At 43.2% G+C, this 17218-nt stretch overlaps 1 protein-coding gene across 1 annotated transcript in view; it reads right to left on the bottom strand.

Moving 5' to 3' along the window:
* abhd17b (abhydrolase domain containing 17B, depalmitoylase) overlaps window positions 1-13164 on the bottom strand; it is a gene marked incomplete at both ends in the record, with an annotated part of 32698 nt that extends 19534 nt beyond the window's left edge. Inside the window, 2 exons of the mRNA XM_080739103.1 lie at window positions 11551-11910; window positions 13058-13164. Coding sequence (XP_080595229.1) covers window positions 11551-11910; window positions 13058-13164 — 467 coding nt within the window. The remainder of the gene's footprint in view (window positions 1-11550; window positions 11911-13057) is intronic.
* Window positions 13165-17218: the final 4054 nt, after the last annotated feature.

Below are 17218 nucleotides of genomic sequence, written 5' to 3'. Positions count from 1 at the left end.
GTGTGTGTGTGTGTGTGTGTGTGTGTGTGTGTGTGGGTTGGTTTGTGTGTGATTGTGCATGGCCTGAACAACAGCGCCCCTCCCTTAACATGTGTGGTCACAAAAGGTACTGTAGGCTAAATAGATATAGATACACCATAAAAATGCTAATATACAGCATACGATTTGTGAAAGTGACAAACGGGCTTCACAGTTATGTCAGGTGTGTTCATATGCTGATGGTGATGCGATTTCAGATCAATTGCTCCAGCCACTGAGGAGAAACGCTGTGACAGACAGACAGACACTCACTCACTCACTCACTCAGACATTCGCACAATTATAGTATAGGTATGTTGAAAATAAAGTAAGTAGCCCGTTTTCTATTCAGTAACAGCTGTGCTAGTGAAAATTCTTATGTAATTTGGTTTACAACCTTACAGAGCAGCACTTTTACTTTTTGTCAATGTTTTATCATTAAACATAACAGTAAAATAAATGTTTCCATTTTCTCTGAAGTACCCCCTTGTACTGGCCTGTAGTACCTCAGTCTGCGTACCCCTTGGGGAACACGTACCCCCATCTGAGAATAGAACTGTAATAGAAGATGGACATACCAAACCGTTATTAGAGATGAAACGATCATACCAAACTAAACAAGTTTTAAGATATAGGGGAATCATTTGGGAGGTGCGCGGCGCCGGTGGCTTCCGGTCGTTGGTTCCGGCCGCCTGATGACGTAAAGTTATTTCCACTCCGACCGGATCAGAAACTGGAAAATGAACCTAGACTACAGTCTGTAGTGGACTGGACAACAAAGTCTGGTACGTTGTTGAGACCTTTGGGAAAGACCCATGTGGAGTACTTCTTATTATAGAGCGATTCTGCAACGCATTGTGAGCTCGTAGATCAACCCCTAAAACTCCAAACCTAACCTACCTCTAAATGAAAACCATAAAACAACCACGTCTCTTTGGATGACCAGAAGAATTGCCCTCATAATATCCATTTCTCAAACTCTAAATCTCAAACGTGTGGGGACTTTGGCCCTCAAGTATAGTACACACACACGCACACGCGCACGCGCACGCACACACACACACACACACACACACACACACACACACACACACACACACACACACACACACACACACTTTAAATCTTAATCCAGAGCGATTTACAGTAAGCAAGGTAATAAGGTGTAAGGCGCTCTACAAACGGACAGCGGTTGCCGCCGGGGCTCCCGCTTGGATCTGCGAGGACCGCGCCGCGGTGATACACAAACACACTCGCTCTTTGAGTAAACGCTGCGCGGTATTTCACAAAGATGAACACAATCCATCTCTCACCGCCCGCGTACGCATGCACAAACGAGCACGCTCGCGGGGATTTTCACGGGACTGCGCCCGCTCGCCTCGCCGCCTCTAAACTTCGCTGTGCCGACGAAATAGCCGCCCGCCTCTCATTGAAAATGAATTACTAGCATGCGGTGACCGCGTACCGTCTGGAATCCCCTTAAGACACTTGTACGCATGCCCCCAACTAAAAAAAAAGAAAAAAAAAAAAAAAAAGCTAAAATCACTAAAACAATAGAAAGCAGTAAATGAAAAACTCATATTTTATTTTCTCTCATTACAATCTAGAATATGAACCCGTGTTATAAAAACAAAAACAAAGTTGTCCTGTAAGACGATGACCCAATGTTATTCTCCATGGAGAAAAACCTCTGCAACCCAGCGGATGAACGAGTGATGTCAGGATTCCGGTACTCTATTAGCAAAGACCATCAGCCTGTATGTTGACTATGAGCTTGTACTGTATGCCTTGCTGTTGGAAGTGTGTACACTGTTTTACCTTCGCACCGACGCCCTCCTCGCTACTGTACTGCATGTATTCATAGCTACATTCCCTGGGCGTACAATCAACTTCTCCTGGATAAACAAAGCTCGGAGAGGACGATGCAGGTCCCTTGGTTATAAGAGACAGATGGAGGCTACTTCACTGGAGCTGGACTCATACACACCGCTTGGCCGATATAATACATATTATTATAACCCATTTACTGTAGGCCTAGAATTATTGAATGCTTTAACTATTGAGAAATAGCAGATATACAAGCTCACAGCGCGGCACCGAGTGCCGCGCTGCGAGCTTGTAGATCTGCTATTTTTGAAAAAGTTGTGAAAATGTGTGCAAATCTTTGAATATATGTATTTTTAAAGCGAACGTTTGTAACTCAAATTTTGCTTCTGGGGGTGGTCCCTGGAACTAGATATTTTGAGATGGGGGTCCGTGGCCAAATAAATATCAGTTTGAGGGTCCTTCACATGAAAACGTTTGAGAACCACTGACACAGTAGTCTCTCAAGAACAGACTAACTGAGCTCCACTTAAGTGAAAAGGACCTTTTCTTTGACGATGGCTGGCCAGATTGCTGACATAGAAACATGAAGGATTCAAAAGACACTTATAGAATCGGGTCAAAATTCAAATTTTCACAATTTTTCAAAAACAGCAGATCTACAAATAGTTAAAGCATAAAATAATGATAAAAAATAGCAGATCTACAAACTCGCAGTGTGACACGCTGTGAGCTTGTACATCGGTTTTAACAGGCTAAAGAGGTTGGTGAGTTGAAAAACAGGTAATGAAAAAACAAATCAAAACAATCACTGTATTTTTAGGTGACAAAAAACATAAAAGCTATCATAATTAGTTTTTTTGTAAAATAGCAGATCTAAAGCACTTTCTGCTATTTTATCGCTATTTTCTCATGTTGCTCAATCACAGAGCAGTCGAAACCCAAGACTTTTACTCTTTTTTTACTTGTATAAAGGAATGCAACAATTAAGCATCTTGTATCTCGTTGTGTCTTGCGCTGTATCTCTTGTATCAAATGACTGTCCACTAGCAAACTGTGAAACGTAATGAAAAAAGGCAAGGTGAGCGAAACCCATTACAGATAATAGCAGCTGAGGAATGCAATGACTAACATACCATTATCTATTGTACACTAATGTATGTTTACTCAGTAATACATCACTTCATGTCAGCAGCTGTAGGCAGCCTCTGAAATGCACACGTTTTTAAAGGCCATCTTTTCCACCCAAAAGATCTTTGGTTCTAGAACTGGTTCTGTTCTTAGATTCTTGGAACCCTGGCGATTTCAGGGAACCGGCCATGAACCAGCTTGCGTTTCCACCCGTTTAACCCATTTAGGCCGATTCTTCTAAATCCTGACCTAGTTTTCTGTCCATTTCACAGAGGAAATTCAACCGTCAATGGTTGATTTCTCCCTTAAATATTTGTTTTATGATGATTTGCTTTTGCCAGTGCTTATATCACGTCGGAATCTTCCGACCTTTAGAATAATGACACAGTTCCCAGTTCAAATCAAGGAAAGTTGTTCCAGTTTGGAACCAACTTTTAGGGTTCTGAAATAATTCATTTTCAGTGGAAACACTCTGAACTGGTTCAAAATTAGGCTGGGAAAAAAGAACGTATTCAACCCCGGTGGAAACGGGGCCAAAGGAATTTCAGGGTGTCCACAGCTAAATGATTGGTAAAAGAATTGGTGAAAAAATATGTTTTTACGCTTATGTACAGTATGTACCCATACACAAGATAAACACACAATAAAACACAACCTTGAACCTTGAATGGATAATATGTAACTCAGAGACAGTGTAAAAATGGAACCAAATGGAACCTTGGTAGTTTAGGGGTTCAGCTTAGGGATTTGAATCCACCGAGGTGCATCTGTCTTTGTCGAGAGTCTATTCATGGGTTTAATTTGTAGTCCTACACGGTCCCCAGCTAAATGATTGATAGTATGGAACTAAATGGATCCTTAAGGATCTGTAACTCAGAGAGTGTACACATGGAACCGGAAGGATGATCTTGTAAGTATGAAATATGGAAAGTGTTTAAAATGATTGTGACGCTATATTAAAGATGGGGTGCCATTCAGTTTAGCCTTTTGACTCAGAGGCTTTCAGCTTTCAGGAAGTAACCAAACATTATACATTGACTACACAGTATAACCACAACGGGAGGTCTATTAGAGTAATATTAACTCCACAGACACATACAAAACAGAAAAAGTACAAAACTATGGCACCACCTCTTTAACTAATTTTGCTGGGGACCTCCTGGTACCCCCTAAGGACCCCTGGGGGTCCCCCCAACCCCACTAGAGGCACTGGGTCACTCAGACTGCCTGTTAGACATGTGGTTTGGTAGTTAAGTGCCACACGGACAAACAAATGAACCGACTGACGGACTGACATGGTGGTCCTTTAAAAAAAAAAAAAAGTCCCGCTGCTACAGTAGCAGAGCTAAAAATATAAAAGGCCATCATTGGCCTGGTGCTCAGTCAGATCAGGATGCCTCGCATGAAAAGCCTCTTTTTGTCTGAGACACTCTGCCCTCATTTCTACAGTGTGGCAGCAAAGGGGCCGGCCTTCTAGAGCAGGGTGTGTGTCTGTGTGTGTCTGTGTCCAGTTCAAATATGATTATTTTGAGGATTTGTTGCCTGAAACGGTTGAGAACCAGTGTGTTTGACCGTTGGTTCTTGACCTTTTCAGGCCGCGACCCCAAAATAATCATATTTTAACTGGGGACCCCCCACCCTACGAGCACTAAGAGTTACATTTTGTATAACACGGTTCTATTGTGAAAATAGCAACATGCTCACAAATGCTCGCAATGCCTTGGTCTATGTTAAATTTGTCCCGACCCACAGGTTCAGGGTTCCCACACATTTTTACCAATTAATTTCCAAAACTTTTCCAAAACCTTTCCAGAATATTTAACCTGATTTCCAGGACTATATAACAATAATTCAGCTCAATAACGAGCCGCTTACTCCTATGTGCATTGCCCAAAGACAGGTAGTGTATGCCAGTGGTTCTCAACCTTTTCAGGCTGTGACCCCCGAAATAATCATATTTGAACTGGGGACCCCGGCACCCTGACGAGCACTAACAGTTGAGGAATTTTGTATAACACGGTTTTATTGTGAAAATAGCCGATCTACTATATTCACAATTTCTGCCTCTAATATTTGACAATTTGGCCAATGTTTAATTTGTCATTTCAGAGGTATTAACAAAATCAATAACCAAAGACAATGCATAGCTATTTTTTCCAGGACCTTCCAGGACCCTTGATCAATTCCAAAACTTTTCCAATACTGGAAAAATATTTTTCTAATTCTAAATTATAAAAGTGTCTTCCCAGTTCCCACCACCGCGGTACGGCGGTGCGCCCAGCTTTGTCGAGCATCTAAATGAACAAAAATGGCCTGTCTTCGAGGGAGGGAAGCCACACTATCCTCCCGGCCGGGGCTCCTCACTGGCAGGTGAGTCAGTAGGACACAACAGCACTGACAGCACCGAAATGTGTGTTTGGGGAAGGGAGAAGAAAGGGGATAAAAAGGAAAACAATAAAATCTGGTATTCTTGAAAGATACCATTTTATAACAATGAATGTTTTTTTTTTACTGGAAAAATGCATGCTCCCTGATATTACTTAATTAATGGATAATGAATAACCGTGATTAGTTTTAGTCGTGAAGCGTGGTGTGCTAGTAGTGAAGATCAAAGGGACGATGGGGGATTCTATAGCACGTCTTCCATCTCTGTGTCACGTTCACACACACACACACACACACACACACACACACACACACACACACACACACACACACACACACACACACACACACACACACACTACCCCACCCCCACCACTGTCTCCCTCTCTTACTCTCTCCCTCTCGTCTGTCTGTCTGTCTGTCGGTCTGTCTCCATCTCTCTGTCATGTCCACAGACACGGCCCCACCCCCACCACTCTCTCTCAGTGTATAATGTGATAAAGGCCAGTAATGTTGTGGTGAGACAGAGACTGAATGAGATCTCTGAGCTGATTGGTCCATGTGCTTCCACAGTGACACTTATTCCACGCTGCACTTACAAGGACGTAGGCAGGGATGCAAGTAGGGCTATGGATTATTATCTTGTAGCATTGGTTCTCAAACCCCCAGGAGTCCTTGAAGGAGTTCCAGGGGGTCTGAAGCTAAATGGTAGTTAGTAACCAAATGGACCCTTATGGGTATGTAAAGGGCTTTGCACACAGGCACGGTTTTCAACCATTGCGTTTTTTTTCCATTTGCTGCATGATTAAAACGCATTGGATTTGGTGTGCAATGCTGTGCGGAATCCACACTGCAGATCCTAAAAGGAGTCATAAAAGGAGTCAATGAGTTTTTACCGCATGCGAAAAGATGCACGAATCGAACTGGGTTAGATTGGGGAAAAAACACACTGCTGCAGCCATTTGCCGCATGACAAATTCAGGGCAGGTGTGCATGCGGTCATAGAGAATCATTGGTTTCTTTAAAAAAAGATGAAATAGTCTGTTTTTTTTCAGCCGGACCACTGGTTGATGGAGATCTGCCATATGGAGGTCCCTGATGTCATCAGTATATGCCCATATACAGTATATATGTGCATGTCCATATATGGGCATAGTGGTTGGATCTGCGGGAACGACTCCCTCGCCCCTGAAGTCAGCCGGCCCCATATATGCACATGACCGTGATATGTGGTAGCCTGTAGGCGCTAAGATGTCTCCTCTAAGCCTGATAGCGTTTGTTTTTGTTGCAGACTATCTTCTTATGGTTCAGCCTGTCCTTGTAGCAGCTACAGTTTAACTATGGTCTCATCCCTGTGCTTGTTGGCAGAACTACCTTATACCACAACCTGTGTTACCCAGGGTTATTATACTTCTCCCCATGAATCATGATATCATCCTATTGTCTCATCAATTACTGATTATCCGGAATTCCATGATACATCCCTATTTGATACTTTGTCACACAGAAATAGTAAAAATAGACGATCTGCAACAAGTACAAACACCCACACCCACACCCACACACACACACACACACACACACACACACACACACAAGCAGGTTCTTCACGGTACTGGCACAGATACTTTACGATAATGACTTCCTGTTTGGCTGGACAGCTTCCTTGTTTCCCTTCATTCTCTGTCTTATTATTGTTTGCTTGATCTCTCTCTCTGTGTACGTACGTGTATTTTTCTTTGAATCTCAGTGATAAAAGCGTAGGATGAGGAAGACAGGAGGAGCGTATCGTCGTTGTCGGGTGAAAACCTTATATGTCCAAAACCGTTCGTTTTGCATTTATCATTTTAAAAATTATTTAAACTCACTACATCTGTGCGACGGCCTTGTATGATGAAGCAGGGCTTTACTTTGCGAAAGAACGTACAAATTTGAAACTTGGGGGGAGAGAGAGAGAGAGAGAGAGAGAGAGAGAGAGAGAGAGAGAGAGTGAGAGTGTGTGTGTGTGTGTGTGTGTGTGTGTGTGTGTGTGTGTGTGTGTGTGTGTGTGAGAGAGCAGCAGAGTTCTCTCCCCTGCAGAGCCAACAGATGAGAGCACACACACACACACACACACACACACACACACACACACACACACACACACACACACACACACACACACACACACACACACACACACACACACACACACACACACACACACACACACACACACGCCTATGTTATTCTCTCGCCTACAGATTTGCAGGAAGCATCATCATCATCATCATCCGCCTCCTCCTACAACACCACCATCCTTCCTACGGGAATAGCAAGCCTCCTCATATTCAGATCTGCTTCCTTACATACATCCATCCATTGTTTTGATTGACTGAATACTTTATAAGCTGCAAATGTTCACAGCACAGAGGTACAGTAAGACATTGACCACTTAAACCATGGCTTCTGTATTGAGGGGAAAGCTTAAAAAACACTCACGATAATCGTATCGTGGAGATTTCATTTATCGTGATATCGTCCTCCGTCATGCACTGGGATCAATTCACCTTTTATTTGCCGAGCTGCATATCCGGTACCACTTAAACCCTCTATAATTGGTCAGAGGTACTTATAATATACGTACTTGATACAGTCTTTTTTCACTCTATCAAATGCAAATGTTCCGACCCAGGATAATAGATTTTGATTATCGTGATAATATCGTAAATCGCGATTTCTTTTGCCACAATAATCGTCATATGACATTCATATCGTCCCATCCCTACTCACAACGCAACGATCTGCTATTTTCAGAGAACGCCTTCCCCACAATAACAGAAGAGACACTATACAGTATATCAGTGGTGTGTTGTAGACTTCTTTGGACGGCATCTATAATTATTCCCTCCCTCCCACATGCATGGCACGTCCACATACACGCACGCACATAGTTTCGATACTATGTAGTGTGGCAGGTCTATTGTTTAAAGTGGGAATTCATTTGCCAGCTTCCATTATCACCTCAAGAAACACAATAGCCACACATCTTCACATTCTCGCTGCCCCAGTCCCTCTTCCTGTGTATCAGATAATGGTTTTTATTTCGTTTTGTTTGTTTGTTTGCCAATTTTGAAAGAAACCAGTGTTACACATCCTTTAATGCAGGAGTCTTCAACAGGGGGTCCGGGACCCCTAGGGGGTCCTCAGAGTTACTACAGGGGGTCCTCCAAATCTTTGTGTGATAGAACCTTTTTTTCTTGTGTTTTATATTAACCACTTGAACCCCTATAGCGTCCATATTCTGATAACTTAAGCCAAAAATTGCAGATCTACACGCTCACAACGCCTCGCACTGTGAGGCGTTGTGAGCGTGTAGATCGGCTATGTTCGGTAAAGCGCTTTTGGTGTAGAGGGAAAAAAGAGCAGACTAAGTACAGAGTGAAAGGTCAAGTTTATTAAATATTGACGGTTCAAGTGGTTAAATATCTGAAAACACAAATCTACATGAATCCAAAATACACTGATGATCGTGCTGTCAAAAGATGAAACTATATGGAATCTATGAACACTGAACAGGTTGTGGTCCTTGGCCTGAAAACGTTGAAGACCCCTGCATTAATGGAGCTGTCAGGGCCTTCCACATTTTGGTAGCAGAGCAGTAGAATGGAGAGACAGCCGCTGACAGCTGCGTCTCCGTCATCAGACGGGTCATGTGACCCGTCTGATGACGCGTCAGTGCTTAAATAGCGGTCAAGACGCAGCTTTGCGTCTCTTGACGCAGCTTTGCGTCTTCTAGACGCGAAACCGCGGCCCTGGTAGACTTACCGCGTTTACAGACGCGATCATCACGGCTCTGTGAGACACACCGCGGCTCCAGACGCGATTATCGGTTTCAACCGCGGATCTGAATTCCGAGACGCGGCTCAAAGACGGGGCTTGGAACCGCGTCTGAGAATTTCCATCCAACCGCCTGGACAACTGCCTACCCGCCCGCCCACCCATCCATCCATCCTATCATCACCAACACCAATAGTGAGGCATTAGTGAAAGATATCATGTCTAGCCCTAGGCTAGAGCTTGTAGATCTGCTACTTTTGAGCGACTCTGTAGTGTGATCAAGTGCGGGCGTTGATTTAACTAAAAGTTAGAATATGCACATAAGAGGTTTCTGCCCGACGGCAACGATTCTTAATCCAATTTGCTCTCAAATCCGTTTTAAAAGTTCAACCGCGTATCTGTGCCTAAAGGTCATGGAACGTCTTGTCCTGACTGAGTTCTTGGCAGACGACGCCCCCATCATCACTCTGTAGCCTTCACCCTCCTTTTCCTTCCATCCACGCCTACTTTATCTGTCTTATCATCGGGCTCTGATTGCCTACCAAGCAGTCTCTGCCATCACAATATCAATCACTATCTAGAACAGGGTTTCCCAAAGTGGGTGCCGTGGCACCCTTGGGTGCCGTGATGCCAGTTCAGGGGTGCCGCAGAATACTTTGAAATAATTTGGAATTCATCAATATCACTTCAGTTTAACCACTTGGACCCGTCTATGCTTAGTGAAACATGCCTGGTTTTCACCTGATGAGTTATTTTTTCCATCTACAGTACCTCAACTCTCTTCACCAAAAATAGCAGATCTACAAGCTCACAACACATCACATTGTGACGCGTTGTGAGCTTGTAGATCGTCTATTTTTGGTGAACCTTCCCCCTAGAATAGGGATGCTGGGGTTCAAGTGGTTAAACATCAAGTATAGAAGTTATTTTCAATCTGTTCTAATGGAAACTGATATTTCTCTGTGAAATGCCGTATCTAGGGCTGGGTTCGGTAACCGCCGTACCGCCGTATCGCGGTATACCGCGGCCTACCGCGGTGTCAGGGTCCTTACCGCGGTCAAAAAAGACAAAAAATAGGCTATTTTTATTGAGAACGAGCGAGTTTTAAAACGGGGGTGAAGCGAGGACCGCATGCGCTTCATGCCGCTCTGCTCTGGGCCGCGCACCACATGTTTGGAACAATTGGAAGCTTGGCCCGTCACAGTCTCCGACAGAGAGTGAGACACTAGACACTGGAGCAGTGCAGTAGCCTCGTAGCCTCAGTAGCGTTAAACTTTCTCCATAATCCACACGACACAACTCACACAAGTATGTTTATACATACCTCGTGGCCGTTTCTTTTTTTATTCATACGCGCGGAGCGCGAGGACTAAAACCGAAAATGAAACCGGCGCTAGTGAGTACTTTTACAGTATAGCGCGTGTGCCCGTCGTTGTTCGACTACAACCTTTTCTGTCAAGTCTGGTAACTAAAACCTGTTTACTATGTTTATATCACCACTCAATGCGATTTGAGACGTGAGTTTGCATAATCACAGACCGTACGGTACACAATCACTATACCCGTCTCATCTGGTTTGTTCACAAACAGCGTGCAGTACATGTCTGAAGCCCCAGTAGCCTACCAGTGGCGTCAGTTCAGAAAAAGCTAAGGTATGGCAACATGACAGACACCAGTCATGTTGCCATACCTTAGCAACAGGCACGATGAAAGTACATTTTATTATTTCCCCCTGTAGCCTAGGTATGGCAGGTGCCATAGCTTGCCATACCCAATTGACACCTCTGTAGCCTACGTTACTATAGTAACCCGACACTGCAAAGATCTACAAGCTCAGAACGCGTTGCGAATGCGACGCGTTGTGAGCTTGTAGGGGAACTCGAGCAGTCGGGCTTATAGGACCGTGGAGAGACGAATTTTGGGCAGATGATAGGAATATTTTGTCTTATCGCCGAACCTTAATTAATAGATACGGGGGTGCGGTAATTACCGCAATACCGGCGGTAAATGGGAGGACGGTAACCGCGATAACAAAATGTTGATACCGAGCCACCCCTAGCCGTATCTCAGGTGGAAACCGGCTACGTAGCTATGATATATAATTCTAAAAGAATTGTACTATGTAAGTACCTTTTACCAATAGGGTTTAAATGGTACCGGATATGCAGCTCAATAAAACGTAAATTGATCCCAGTGCATGACAGAGGACGATTTCACGATAAATTAAATCTCCACGATACGATTATCGTGAGTGTTCTCTATCACTATAAACGATATATAATATCGCTTATCGTCCCATCCCTAGACCCCACCGCAAAAATACGAGATTATACGACACAAACCAAAATGTGCCGAGTCTGCCGACCCCCTTACCGCGTTCGTAGCGCGTGCCACGCGGCGTCCACGTCGGCGTACAGGTTCTTCTCGGAGGGCTTGCCGGAGCTGGCGCCGTATCCCGAGTAGTCGTAGGAGAAGACGTTGCAGTTGATCCTGGAGCCCAGGCCGATGTAGAAGCTGCTCATCTGGCCCAGGTCCACGGCGTTGCCGTGCGAGAACAGCAGCGTGTAGCGGGCGCTCGGCGAGCAGCGCACGAACATACAGGCGATGCGGTTGCCGCGCGACGTGCGCGTCATGAAGCACTCGATGGCGTCGCGCTCGCGCGCCGAGTACTGCCAGTCGGCGCGCTCGCTCAGGTGCAGCGTCCACCGGCTGCCGCTGTCGTCGCTCATCAGGCTGTAGAAGGTAAAAGAAAGGTAAGGTAACACTTTTTTTATTGCATTTTTATAACAAAAAACTACATGTTACCAGATGCTGTGAATGAATAAACTAGAATTTAAATGAGAACATTGCATTTAAATAGAGCAAACGATGAAAATGAGTTACTAACGGAGCTGGAAAAACAAGACCTAGAAATACATAATACACAGATATAAAACAACATTGCAAACGGGAAAGCATTTATTTTAGATTTACAGCCTCGCAGCGTGTCATTTTGTGCAGTGCTGCAAGCCGATAAATCTGCTATTCTTGGGACATTTTTGAAAATTCTTGAAAAGTTTCAGAAATACAGATATAGAAGGCATTTGTAGAATTAGCCTCAGGCCTTAACATGTTTAAAGGCATTGACTGACTCTGAATTTCTTATAAACAATCGAAATAGCCATTTCAGAGAGAGTGTGTGTGTGTGTGTGGGGTGGGGGGGGGGGGACTACTGCTGCGAAAGCTCGATAACCTTTTGTTTTCAGCCTCGTTATAGGAACTACTAGACGCCAGCCTTTTGTCTGAAGACCCAAGTAATATCTCATGGGGAGTCATGGGTATTAGAGTGGGGGGGGGGGGGGGCGTGGCAGTGTTGTTTTTGACTGCAAATTTTGATTTAGTTTTAGTCATAGTCTTTTGAATAAAATGTCTTTTAGTTTTAGTCATAATTTAGTCACCTGAAAAGTTTTAGTTTTAGGCTAGTTTTAGTTGACTAAATATTATAAGATCTTAGGCGACTAAATCTACAGTTGATTTAGTTAACTGAAATGCATTTTGGCAGGCCTTGATGTTATCGTAATGACTGATTTTACACTTGGTTGTGTGCTGAAAATAGCCGATCTACAAGCTCACAATGCGTCTAGTTTTTATTTTGTTGACGAAATTGTCAATATATTTAGTCTTAGTTTTAGTCATCACAGCTTAGTTTTTATTTCATTTTTATTTTGTTTTCGTCAGTGAAAAAAACGCAGTCGACAAACATTTTTCGTCATAGTTTTAGTTGACAAAATCAACACTGGCCCGTGGAGAGCTTTATGGGTGATGGAAATCATTTCTACAGTCCATTGGTAGCCACTAGCCAGTGTAATGAAGCGAGCACAGGTGTGGTGTGTGAGCAGACCTGTAGGTGGGCTCCGGCGGCAGGAAGGCCAGCTTGGAGGCGATCTTGCTGGGGCACGGCGGGCAGCAGAACAGGCAGCATAACTCGCTCAGGGACAGGTGGTTCATCCTCGAAAGAAGAAGCACTGTTGAAGATAACATGCAAAAAGGGACAATGAATGGTGATCACATGGATTGAACCATGAAGACCTGGAGGGGCTGATTCTACAAGATGCCTTAGACACACAGAAGGGAAGATTTGTGTAAAAAATTTAGAAACTTTTCAAACACTTTCAAGGCTTGTTGTTCTGCTATTTTTGAGAACCACTGTTCTAAAATGCGTTTTCTGAAAAGCTTATGTTGCTAAATATACTGTATATAAATATATATAGCTAAAATAAACAATGACACAGATGCCAAGTGTCCTTCAAAATAAGCACTGTCGGACCCAGAGGGGAAAAGATAAACATGCAAGGGGATTAATGAAGGGTGACTGGTGACAGGTCATTGTTGAGGAACAAAACCATTCATTATCAGACTTATTACAATTCGACACACATTATTGAAAGGGGAAATCTCGCTCTTTCGACAACGCAACATTTCGACAACGGAGCGTCGACTGGATGGCGCCTCACTCCACGGAGGTTAGGGTTAGGTTTAGTTGTCGAAAAGATGACATGTAGAAACAGCGACACGCTCCCTTATAGACCTTATTCACACCGCGGCAATCTTTGATCACATGACCACCTCGGGTGGCAAGCAGCCATGCAATCAGAAGCTTCCGCGGGTGGGTCTTGCCTTACCCAAAATGCTGTTTTGAGCTTCTGATTGGCTGCTTGCTACCCGATGTGGGCATGTGATCAAAGATGGCCGCGGTGTGAATAAGGTCTATTGAACTGGGCTGGGGTGTGTGTTGTTGGGCTGTACACAGAAATGTAACAATGTAACAAAGACATATGCGTCCCACAAATATGAGTCAATCGGCTATCGATTAATGTTTGAATCAATCCGGAGGGGAGATCCCCAGGGGTCCCCGGCCCGGACCCCCACTGCCTATAACTGTTCCCACTGTGTCCGTCTGAGCAGCACACCGACTGCTGGGTCAAATGCAGGAAAAGTCATTTCCCCTCTGGAATCTGTTTTGTTCGTTTTGTGGCATTTATTTATTTATTTGTTTTCTGGGCCAAAACACAGTGATGTTTGATTGTGTTCATATTGCCCCAGCCCTAGCAGACTATGAAATAGATCTAGGAAATTCCATTTGAGATTAAAGGAGGAATCAAATCGACCTGTGTGCGTGCGTGCGTGCGTGCGTGCGTGCGTGCGTGCGTGACACAGACAGACTGAATGAATGTCTAGCTAGCGCCATCTTTCTCTTCCCCCACCTTTCCCGCAGTTCTTTCTCCACTGAGTTTAATCTTGTTGAAGTGAGTTTTACCTTGTTGAATTGAGCATACAAAACTAAGACAGTCGAAACAGTGAACAAGAGACCGGCTGGAATCTCCAAATGAGTCTCGTCTGCATCGCCGTCTGATGATTGATCACAAGGTGAAGCCACAAGCTAGAAGCTACTGTGGTATTTTTGTGTTTCGGCAGCAGACAGCAGCCCTCCAGAGAGCGTCTCTGTTTCTGCTTCTACTTTAAAACCCATTTAGGCCTAGAATTATTGAATGCTTTAACTATTGAAAAATAGCAGATCTACAAGCTGCGAGCTTGTAGATCTGCTATTTTTGAAAAAGTCGTGAAAATGTGTGCAAATCTTTGAATATATGTATTTTCAAAGCGAACGTTTGTAACTCAAATGTTGCTTCTGGGGGGGTCCCTGGAACTAGATATTTTGAGATGGGGGTCCGTGGCCAATTAAATATCATTTTGGGGGTCCTTCACATGAAAAGGTTTGAGAACCACTGACATAGTAGTCTCTCAAGAACAGACTAACTGAGCTCCAGTTAAGTGAAAAGGACCTTTTCTTTGACGATGGCTGACCAGATTGCTGACATAGAAACATATATATATTTTTTTTTTAAACCTCAGAAGGATTCAAAAGACACTTATAGAATCGGGTCAAAATTCTAATTTTCACAATATTTCAAAAATAGCAGATCTACAAGCTCGCAGCGCGTGCCGTGCTGTGAGCTTGTATATCTGCTATTTTTCAATAGTTAAAGCATAAAATAATGATACACAATACTGTGTACCCGTTCTGAATGGGTTAAACGTCTTGGTTAAAGTAGAAATGCAGTAATGTAATGTAGGCCTCGGGGGCCTAAGCTACCCGGCCCTGGGCGGCTTTCTCTTGTTCTTTCATTGAGACCATTGATTCTCCCTCTACATGCAGCATACCGTTGCTGTCGGGCAGAAACCTCTTATCTTTAGGGCTGCCACAATTATTACATAATCGTCTAATCGCGATTATTTGACATAATCGCGATTATTTTTCATAATCATCATAATCGTTTCCATGTTGAAAAATGTTCATATGTTTTTTTTTAAGTAAAAGAAATAGTGGAAAAAGCAGATCTACAAGCTCACAACGCGTCGCATCGCGACGCGTTGTGAGCTTGTAGATCGGCTATTTCCACTATCAATGTTCTTTTTTTAAGTATAAAGTTGTCAAAAATGTCAGTAATTTCTTTGTAAATTTAGGTTATGTGTCATATCTGCCATGTGCAACTTCAAAGCCTAAAAGCCAAACAGAAATGTAATTGTCAACGACAAAAACACAATTAAATCATTAATCGCAATTATCTGAGAGAAAATGAATCGTCATGTAAAATGTCATAATCGTGACAGCCCTATCTTCATATTCGAACTTTCTGTGTTTTTTCGTAAAATTAACGCCCCTATTTGATCAAACCACAGCGTCACAGAGAAGTATCAAAAGTAGCAGATCTGCTTTTGTGCTTGTACATCTGCTACTTTTGCCGTTTTTTAATTTGAATCCTGAAAACGAACAGTTTTGGACATATGGAGAGTGGAGAAGATATTGTCGCTGTCGGGTCGAAACCTTGTATGTCCAAAACAAACCAATGGATCCTCTTTAGTCATTATTTAGTCCATGTGTGTATGCTCTAGTTAAAACGTTTCATTGGTTCAATATTTATAACAAAACCCACAGACAAACTTTCAACCTTATCTTCGTATAATTGGTCCTCACTAATGTTCAATGCTCTGTCTTCAGAGGGCTGTGTGTGACAGTTCAAAAACATTTGGTCATTTCAAACAGATTTTATTTTTCATGAATGGAATAACAATGGCTTCTAAATTATTTCAGCATTATAACTTCCAAAGGAGGAGACAGACTGTAGTTTCTATTTGCCAGATTAGCTTGGTGTCCCTAATCAATGATGTCATTCATTGGTAGGCAGGTTTCTGAACTGCCCACAGCCCACCAATGAGACGGAGAGTGAGACATCGACGTGTCATCTTACGAGTGCTTTGCACAATGAGCATTTAGTGACGACCGAGAATGAAAAGGTGCTCCTTTAACTTTCACTTTCAACATTTTTCAAAACAAGTCTATTTCGATCAGCTATCTTAGCTGTGTGAAGAAGTAGGGCATTCATTAATTTACTTAAGGGCCATTCAAACTGAGCACTATAACTAAACTATAAAAGATAGTTTTAAAACAGTGTGAACACTGCCAAGTGGATGGCAGTGTTAACTATAAGAAAAATACAATGGTGGAAGATATAGTTATAGTTATCTTTATTGTTATCATGCCCAGAGGGAATGGCGCTTAATAAACATAAAAAGTTGAAATATGGAGATTGGAGATACAAGTTTTCTGCTCAGATGATTGGAGCACAGCAGGCCTGAGGGCTGATGGGTTCAGTCTGCCTCTGGGCTCCTCAGCCACTCAGACATTATTGACTATAAAAGCAGCTCCTCTCCTCCCCGTCTGGCTTTTAGATGCTTCACATGTTAAGGGATGCTTTGGTTTTTAATTGCCTTGCAGCAATGAGATGAGTCTCTAGAACTGTAGTTTTAGAGCCTAAACGTCTCTAGAGCCAAAGACCCCCAAATTCATATGTATTTGGCCACAGACCCCCATCAGATTTTTTGTGCCAGGGACCTCCAGAAGAGAAGATTTGCGTAGATTCAAACACAGATGGCAGATGTATATTTGAATAGCCAACATATAACATAATGGATAAAGTGGTTAAATTTGTTGTAAACTTGC

The sequence above is a fragment of the Nannobrachium achirus genome, assembly GCF_963921795.1.
Source record: "Nannobrachium achirus genome assembly, chromosome: 12".
Lineage (NCBI taxonomy): Eukaryota > Metazoa > Chordata > Actinopteri > Myctophiformes > Myctophidae > Nannobrachium > Nannobrachium achirus.
Note: the sequence above shows the minus strand (reverse complement) of the source record. Positions and strands in the feature narration are given on the sequence as shown.